This window comes from Homarus americanus, unplaced genomic scaffold, assembly GCF_018991925.1.
Source record: "Homarus americanus isolate GMGI-L3 unplaced genomic scaffold, GMGI_Hamer_2.0 scaffold7704, whole genome shotgun sequence".
NCBI classification, from domain to species: domain Eukaryota; kingdom Metazoa; phylum Arthropoda; class Malacostraca; order Decapoda; family Nephropidae; genus Homarus; species Homarus americanus.
The window spans coordinates 1-9,648 of NW_024755250.1; the positions used below are offsets into that span (position 1 = coordinate 1).

Sequence of the window (9,648 nt, forward strand, 5' to 3'; positions counted from 1 at the left end):
TTCCATTCTCCGTTGGTGGTCTCGTTCTGCCTCTGCTTGCCTTCTGTGTTCATCCGCCAAACGTCTGTGAGCTTCATCCTCGCGTCTCTCATCTCTCATAAACTTCATTAAGGCAATTATTTCTGGAGATAACGCTGAATGTTGAGGTGAAGGGCTGCGCGATGTTGTGGGAGCTGGGCCGGCCTGGTCATCCATCTCTGGGGGACTATCATCCGCTTGACTCATCCAGGCGCTGGGTCCACGGCTACGTAAGGCATGAGACATAACTACTTTATCTGTGTACTGTGTCTTAAATCAGTGTTGACCTGTCAGCCCGTCGTATCAACAAGATTTCAGACAAAAAAAATTTAATTAAATACACAGATAAGTAGGTTATATATATAAAATATATATAAGAAACCGCGCGGTCAGCAAGTGTTAGTACATGTATGTGTGTGTGTCCCACGCAAGGAGAGCGTCTCGCCCCAGCTGTGAGGGAGGGGGGTGGAGGCGGCGCTGTGAGGGAGGGGGGTGGAGATAGGAGTAGCTCAGTCGCTCTCTGTAAACGGTCAGAGGAGGGTGCGCTGAGCTCTACACCCCACAAATGCCCAGAACATGCTGTATACCTTGGAAATCCGTTCGAACAAGGTCACACATGAATGGCACGAAACACACAATGCACTAAACACTTCACAGAAAATCACTGTCACTGACACTGCTCAAAGTTGCGAAATTCTTCGAGGGATGACGCGGGGTTGACCCAAGGCGGGGATCCATCAGCCGGCTTTCCACAAACTTGCACTAATCACTCGTAATAATCCAGTAAAACTACGCACTGTGCCATGTTAGGTATTCTGGGTAATAAGTTCTATATACAGGAGAGAACACAAACACTCCGTATAGCCTGCAGGTTCGGTTGCACGGATAAAGAGGCGCTAATGCAGGTGATAGCACTGCTCCTCAGCTAAGGTCCTGGTCAACTACCACAGACGTACGTATGGCAAGTGATACATTAGTGCCTGCTACGTCATGCCAGGCACACACTACATGTGGGATATGGTAATAATATCGTCATCGCCAGTTACAAATAGGTCGAATAAATATAAATTTGTTATTAAGGCTAATATACATAATACATAATTCAGCATACATAATATACATATAGCACCATTATAACTATTACTGTAGTGTTATATTATATTAAGAGAGAAATATTATTTAACAGGTGAACTTAATACAGTATTAGTGTTACTGAACATTCTATATGACTGGCAAGTTTCTGAGGGCGTAGAGTCACCTGATAAATATTTACATTCGTGATTTTAAACTGTGAGTAACTTTAACTTACGAGGGCAAATCATTAAGGATCAGTAGTTTGGTCATGTTAGCTGTTGATGTAACTGTCAGTAAGGCTGCTCGGAGTACTAGGAGTTGGGGCGAGGAGAGCGAGAGGATGTGGCGGAAACTAGATATGTCTAAAGTTTAATGATAATCGAGTAGATAACTGCACTAAGGCTGGCACAAGACATGAGAGACATTATATGTAACTGTTACGATGTTGTCAGTTCCGTGAGTAAATAGTATTATGTACAGTGTAAAGGTTGGACACTAAAGAACTAATCGTTCATAATTACCTGTAAGAAGAGTCGATGGTCGGCTCGGTGAGTGAGGGAATGGACCACAAGCCTCCCATCACGACAGTCCAGCCTGGCGCGGCCTCTGTCACCATTTTTGACGCTGCCAGGCTTTGTCACCCGCTGGTCAAGGGTTGCACCGGCCTGGATCACTTCTGCAGCTCCATCACAAACAGGTGCAGCTCCTCCTACAGCACCGAGAATTTCTGTGCCATCGTGTGAGAGTGGACCCAATCCCTTGTTCTGAAGACCTTTTAATTTTTCCTCTAACAGGAGGATGGGTTTGATGCTACAAGCCTTCTGTAGATCAGTGATGAGGCCGACCACATCCGCCTGTAACTGACTCAGTATTTTCATCTTCTGGAAGCACTTTTTAAAGTTGCTGTTTACTTCATTCATCATTTCTTTCAGTGAATTATTGAAAGATAAAGTTTCTTCCTTGAGTGACAGTTTCTTCTTCTCGAGGAAGGTCTTGGCCAGGAGCACATGGTGGCCTTGAGGGTGGTCGGTGTAGAGACAAAGACTACACAGGGAGGCCTCACAGTCCCTGCACCAGTACTTGAGCTCATCGCCGTGGGTAACACACCTGTCCTGCTGTTGACAGAGAAACCATACGTTGTTTTCAAAATATTTCAGACGAGTTAAAAGAAAACATTTATCTTTATCTGATACGAGTGTTTCCGACCAACTTTATTGTTTGAAAGAGGTGAGGTCAGAGAGTATTAGAACATGTGAAGGAAAGTAAATGGTTTAGTGAACACCTGAGATTATGATAATAAACGAACCTTTACACACACACACAAAACTACATTGTTAATTTATCCACTTTTATCAAGATTTTAAATTTCCAGTTAGCAAATAAGGGTTTAGGCACCAGCTATCTCATCACTACATGTGCTAAATAATTTAAGTTTACATATACAATATTTCAAACTTATGCTCTAAAAAGAATAAAAATCATCAACAGGATATTTCAGTCAACATCTATGACTCACACGGGACACTGAACCATGAGAACTATGTAGTAGTTTCACAAAACCTTTGGCTATAAAATAATTCATATCGCCTGTCATTCAAAATGGGTAAAAAGATAAAAATAAAGACCCAAGCTTTATATAACCTAACCTAACCTAGCCCAAGCTTTATACAATGTAACTTTACCTTACCTTACCTTACCTTACCTTACCTACCTTACCTTACCTTACCTTACCTTACCTTACCTTACCCCCCAAATTAATCTAATCATTAGGACAAACGCCTCTTGTGACTTGAGCCAATTAAGACTGAGGTTTATACAGACGGGCCCTTGTCTTATGGTTAGGTTAGGTAAGGTTAGTTCTCGTGTGTATTGTCTTAACAGGCTAACAATAGACTGGCAAGTGCTCTCGTGACTGTATCCTTGAGTCATAACTGTATTCTTGAGTCATAACTGTATCTTTAAGTCATAATTGTATCTTTGAGTCATAACTGTATCTTTAAGTCATAACTGTATCTTTGAGTCATAACTGTATCTTTTAGTCATAACTGCATCCTTGAGTCATAACCGTATTCTTGAGTCATAACTGTATCTTTAAGTCATAACTGTATCTTTGAGTCATAACTGTATCTTTGAGTCATAACTGTATCTTTGAGTCATAACTGTATCTTTGAGTCATAACTGTATCCTTGAGTCATAACCGTATTCTTGAGTCATACTATCCTTGAGTCATAACCGTATTCTTGAGTCATATATTATCAAGGGAACAAACAATATCTTTTGAGTCACTGATAAACCCAGGATTTAAAAATTAACTTGTCATATTCTGCAGCGTAATTGAAAAAAAAATATCTTGAAAATTAACCTAACCCTAACCTAACCTAACTAAACCTAAACTTACCTGAGATTTCGTATAAGTTACTGATAAACTTAGAATTTGAAAGTTAACAGGTAAATCCTCAACATCAATGTCGTTAAAATCTAGGCTGCATGAGGGACAGGCTGTTTCATCGGCTTCCTTGACTTTGGTGATACAGCTGCGGCAGAAGGTGTGACCGCAGGGTAGGAGGATAGGGTCACGTGGGTCAGTTTCGTAGATCTCCGAACACAGCTCACACGTCACCGACTCGGCCATCCCTGTGTCGAGTATAATGAAGTCAGCAAAGAGTCGAGTGACGTCAGGACCCACGAAAATAAATAATGATTGATAACCTAAGGGAAATATAAAATAATGATTGATAACCTAAGGGAAAGATAAGACTGATAGCGTAAGGGAAAATAAGATAACGATCGATACATTAATACATAATTATTACAATAGGAACAGTTCTTATAAAGGATCAGTAGTAATGTGTGAACTCTTGACATTAAGATATTAAGTAATCTATAACTTAAAGTAAAAAAAATCAAATCACTATTACAGAATAAAATATGACATAATAATTCAAAACAAGTATTTATTATGTTGTGTGAGAAAATATATAAACTCTGTAAGGATTCATCTCACTGCCACGGATAGATGTCGAATCATGTGTGTTGCTTCTGTATATAAACGAAAGCGTATCAGACCAAACGACCTTATAGGGATTCAAGTACAGTTTTTTTTTTTTATTCTACTCAATAAAAGTGATGATATTGTTTAACCCTTATTGAATATATAAAAGGCATTAAGGTTTCTATAGTCTCTTTTGCCTTTTTATGTCATCTCGTGTATTTATGTATAATAAAACCTTGTTATTGCTGTTTCATTTTTCATCCAGCTTAAGGTTATGTATACACTTAACAGCGTCTTAAAATCAGCTTATTTGTCCACGAATAAACTGATTTTCATTATCATATAACACTAAAAAATTAAATAAAATGTTCCTATCTTTTTTTTACAAACACGTCAGTTGCCTTAATCACAAGAATATCCATAAAACTTTTCAGAAAACAACATATTGTTTTATGTGTTTCTTCTACGTAAGAGTTAACGTTACTAAATCCCTGCAGAGTGAAGCAGAGTTACAGGTGTTGGCGCCTCACAACTCATGTACAGTATGTTAACCATTTGAGGGTGTTAGTGCTAGATTGAGCTAAGGACGTCTTCACACGTTGTCTCTCACAATGGCCGAGAATTTACTTATTCTCGAGATACCTAACCTAACCTAACCTACCAACGTGAAGAGCCCAATTGCTCGGTCATCGCGAGAGACAACGTGGCAAGACTTCTATGTAACATTAGGTACGAGTTGAATCATTAGTTAATTCTGGTCTATGTTTGACGATTTTTTCTCCCCCATTCTGTCGCTCTGAGTATTTTTCTCTCCGCACGTGATTCAGGTTCCAATTTGCCCCAGGGAGGTAAAATGCCAATTTACCGGGCACCCGTGCATCCTGTGCAAGGTGATCTCTGCAGAAGGTGCAGCGGATCCCTCTGTTGTGTGAAGGTCACCCGAGTCAGCTGGAGGCGTCACCGACACCCTCCCTCCCACCCACTCATCCACCTACACACACCCCCCCACTCGCATATTTTACACGGTCTTACAGTGGCCAGTGTCTAATCACGATTTCCCAGGTGTAATGTATAGAAACATATTATTACCTGACGATGCGAGGCGCTTGGGTGGTTTAAAATGTTTAATAATATTGTTTATTTCGTCCAGTGTTTTATATTAAACACACACTTTGTAGGTGATAGGAATTGTTCTGTAGTACTGTTGTGCCAGTCTCTTCGTTAGTTGAAAAAAAACTTAAATATCATCAATCATGTTGCACTGTACAGAGAAGGATAGTTTTCTTTGGTTATGATAATATATATTGTAAGACTTGGTGCAGCGACTCCATTTAATTTATTTCGTAATAGAATAAAGACTTGATATACGAACGAATGCTACTGATAGATAGTTGGGTAATACTTGGCAGTGTCGTGCACCTGACACTTCTTTTACCTACTATATTCTCAACATAACTTTAAAAAAAACGAGGCACACCAGGGTGGGTTGACCCGGTAACTGATGTACACACCTAATCTACTCACTCCCTCAGAGATGCGACACAAGTGTTCCCGTCAGCGTGTCGCGTGTTCGTGGCGCTAGAGGAGGAGCGACCTGGTGGGTGCCACAGTGAAAGTGATCACACTACTGTAACCTGCCGTCGTGAACACCATTCTCACCTCACCTCACCACCACCACTATGTACAGGTCGTCGTACAGTGATTCTCCTCTCTACTTTATGGTTCTTCCGCCTTGAGTTGTTGATAGATCGAAAACAGTTCATAGTCTTAAGAGGATATGAAGTAAGAATAATTATTAAGACTACCTAATGACACTATTAAATATTCATATCACTCGACTAACTAGCAACTCGTACATGACTGTCTTACACCTGTCTCCCCCCCCCAACCCCCACATAGGACAAAAACAAGTTCCTTACCCGTTTTCTGACAGAACAGTAATAATGTTCAATACTTTTAGTTAAACGAAAGAAGAAAAAAAATCATATTGTTGCCATCCTCTCTGCCAGCTTTCCTCCTCACATAGACTAAGAAAAAAATAGAGTTTTCCGTTTTCAAATAAACTTCTATTAACGTGTCGGAAATATTAGTTAATGAGCAACTCCGTGGTGAAGGTCGCGCGTTCCTCTTGTTAAGTGCACAGAGAAAAAAAAAGTTGTTTTGGTTGGGGTGGGGCTGGTCCACCTCCCGCTTATACACCCGGGTCGCAGAAGTTCTTAAATTAGTTCCTGTTTGGATTATCTGGCGTGTTTACTTTTTTTTTTTACATTTCCTTAATAATTTACAGATAATTACAGATTTAAACGTAGAGATAATGTATAGTTGAAGGATATCTCGAACATCTATAACATTGCAGAAATAAAACTCTGTCCTATAACTAACCTTCATGGCCTTTTGTCCATCACTTGTGTAAACATGGACGAATTTTTTCGTCTAATGTCACTGCAACGAGTCATCCTAGCCTACTGGGTGTTTATAAAGTCCCTTGATGTTTTGTGTTTCCACCCCTCCCCACTCCCCCTTACTGTATGTTAGTTATCATTTCTAATAATAATAACATCCTCGCTGTGAGTCTAAATTCCATTAATTATGTCCCCCAAAAAACTTATGAAGTATATACAGTTGTTTTGTACATGTAACTTATTTAACACACACACACACACACACACACACTGTAAACACAAACATCAAGGGACTTTATAAACACCCAGAAGAACACCAGTTTTACCAAACATCCCAGCGCACTATATAATGACCTTGAAGGAGGAAGGAGAGTGATGACCTGTGTAGGGTCTCTTGTATTGTTGTTCTGTGTGACAATTTCACGAGCTGGAAAATATGTATGACCTCTTGGCTTTGTTTACTTTAGGAAATATTAGGTTAGGTTAGGTTAGGTTAGGTTGGGTTGGGTTGGGTTGGGTGGGTTGGGTGGGTTGGGTTAGGTTACTTTTGGTTAGGTTAGGTAGGTTTGGTTTGTAGGTAAGATGAGGTTATGAAGGTTTTACTCTAGTTAGGTTACGTTAGGTTTGCTTATGCTAGGTTAGGTAAGTTACGTATTGGTTAATATTTGGTTATGTTGCATTATATTCGTTGTTTGGTTGGATTAGGTTAATTAGAACAAGTTATGTATGTTAGGTAGATATTTCTATTAATTTAAGAGTGACCTTCCAATCAATTATAGGTGGAGAGCGAGTGTCCTAAATTCCTCCCTGCTTGTTAGGACACCATCTGATTTGGACACAGTTTCCTTTCCTAAGGGTCACTAGTTCGGGCCTGGTACACTTTCAATCTACTTACTTACGAACGGACACCTTACTTTACCGATGAGGAACTGAAGACGATCGAGTGTAGTATCGGCCACAGTATCCCCATGTAAGGCTATGATTTAATGTGTTATAATCTGCAATGTTACCTACCTGTCTTATCATTACTTTAAAGATATTTCAAGGCTTTTTCCCTCTCCCATAACACGCCCTCGTCTTCCTGCATCAATCCTGTCTCTCTCAGTCATGTCATTTTTCAAGGCAAATTGACATAAAGCATCACAGAAAATACTCTTTCTGTAACTCCGTCTGTCTTACATTTCACGAGAAGTAAAATATAGAACACGAGGGTTTTTACACTGTTGTCTCTTTCGGAATTAATGAAACGCCATAGGAAGTTAGAGAATTATTTTAAGCTTCATAGTCTTTTATACAAGTCAGGAACAGAGGCATACCTTACCCTGATATCAACATCCTTGTAGCCTTTACACATTATCTCTCTCTCTCTCAGTGTCACAGTCCTTGGAGAACCGTGGCTGGGTGTGTTTGTGTGTCCCTCCAACGCATAGGGTGTACAGTATATACTCCAGCTTAACGAGGGGGTTAGAGGTGTTTATCCTTGTGTTGTTGTGACAGTTTTCTCCTGCATATAGGTCTTGGCCACCGGGTGTTGATAGTGTCCAGTGAGGGAAAGGGGGGGGGGGTACAAAGGGGGTCAACACATGCCCTCACTATGTCAGGTCACACTAGAAGTCACACCCTACTTTATCACTCTAGTGTACAATACATTATATATCACCCTTATTTTTTTTTAATATTCAGTAATGTATTTTATCATGATTATTAATGCATAGAATATTTCATTGTCTTAAAGGTATAATATATTAACTTTTTTTTCTATAAACTATATTGTCAGTGGTAGCAGCTGATATATTTTCAACATAGCTCCAGTAAATCTCATTCGATCACTCTGAATAAAGAAAGATGTAAACCACCAATGAATTTAAAATGCCAAGAAAAAAGTAATGCAACACCAAAGTATAAAAACTTCCTGTCAACACGAAAACAAAGGGAAAAAAGGGATGGACTTGTCTGTGTCGTGAGGATAAGAGGAGAACGCCATCCGGCCTCATTTTATCAGGCCGGGCCGCTCTCTCCCTGGTGACCAACCCGTGTGACCCGGGAGGAATGGTGGTGTTGTTCTGAGACATGGTCCATTATTTGTTCTCTTTGGTGTGTCTGTCTGTCTGTCTGTCTGTCTGTGTATATATGTAATGTGTGTGTCTCTTTCTGTATATATGTATCTTGCGACCTGTGGTGTAATGGTTAGCAGGCTCGCCTCGCAAACTAACGGATTCGTGTTCGATCCTCGGCCAGGGTGAAACTGTGGGCAAGTTTCTTTACGCCATTTGCCTATGTCTACCCTGCAGTAAATGGAGACCTGGATGTTCCGGAGTAATGGTTAACCAGTGCAGTTGGCTAGCTGTCCGGTCTCCTCGGACTATTCGTTGGCACTGGGTCACTCAACTCGTTACTCAGGGTGTGGTTGTTGTGTTGGCGACAGCACTACACCGTAAACAAATTCACGCCGCCTTGGAGGCCCTAGGGCCGGCCATCCTCGTTACACGAGAGGCAACCAATATATTATTATCTTTGTATGTACAGTGTGTGTGTGTGTGTGTGTGTGTGTGTGTGTAAGTGGGTGTGTGTCAGTAGGCGTGTCTGTGTGTGTCTGTCTCAGTAAACTGCCCTTGGACGATGCTTGACAAAACTTTAATCGATGGTGTAAATATGACGATAGTTTAATGCTGATTGAATGACCTTTGGAGTTTACAGCTTTGACCTTTGGTGGACCGTTCTGACACAGGATGTCTCTTAAGTATACGAGTCTCGCCGGAGAAGTCGGTAGATAAAAATAGATATGCAATCTTTTAATCTACCTAATGACCTTTGACCCAGTAACCTCCACCTCTGATTGATCGCAGACAAACACACAAACACAAGAATTCTCCGGGGATAATCTTCAAGGTAAGCTGAAGACAACTGGAAGGCAGAACACTCCTCTTGTTGTTTCTTCTTCTTCTTCTTCTTTTTCTTGGGTCTTTCTCTTCTTTTTTCCGTTATTGATACTCACACACACATACATACATACATACATACATACATACATACATACAGTACATACATACATACATACATAGTATGAAATAAATCCAAATGATGATGCCGCTGTGGACATTAACAGCAAATAAAAATAATATATATTAACACTGATAGCTGTAACTCTATCTCTCTATCACC

At 40.3% G+C, this 9,648-nt stretch overlaps 1 protein-coding gene across 2 annotated transcripts; it reads right to left on the minus strand.

Annotated features, from left to right (window-relative positions):
* Nucleotides 1-1,580: 1,580 nt before the first annotated feature.
* LOC121856476 (tripartite motif-containing protein 5-like) lies at nt 1,581-5,725 on the minus strand. Of its 2 annotated transcripts, none has more exons than XM_042352077.1 (3): nt 5,596-5,725; nt 3,491-3,726; nt 1,581-2,207 (listed from the first exon to the last, which is right to left on the minus strand). In XM_042352077.1, exons 2-3 carry the CDS (start codon nt 3,722-3,724, stop codon nt 1,596-1,598), a joined length of 846 nt encoding a protein of 281 aa, XP_042208011.1. In that variant the 5' UTR covers nt 3,725-3,726; nt 5,596-5,725; the 3' UTR covers nt 1,581-1,595. The 2 variants fall into 2 exon arrangements, with proteins under 2 accessions (XP_042208011.1, XP_042208010.1); XM_042352076.1 differs by having other exon boundaries at nt 5,609-5,715.
* Nucleotides 5,726-9,648: the final 3,923 nt, after the last annotated feature.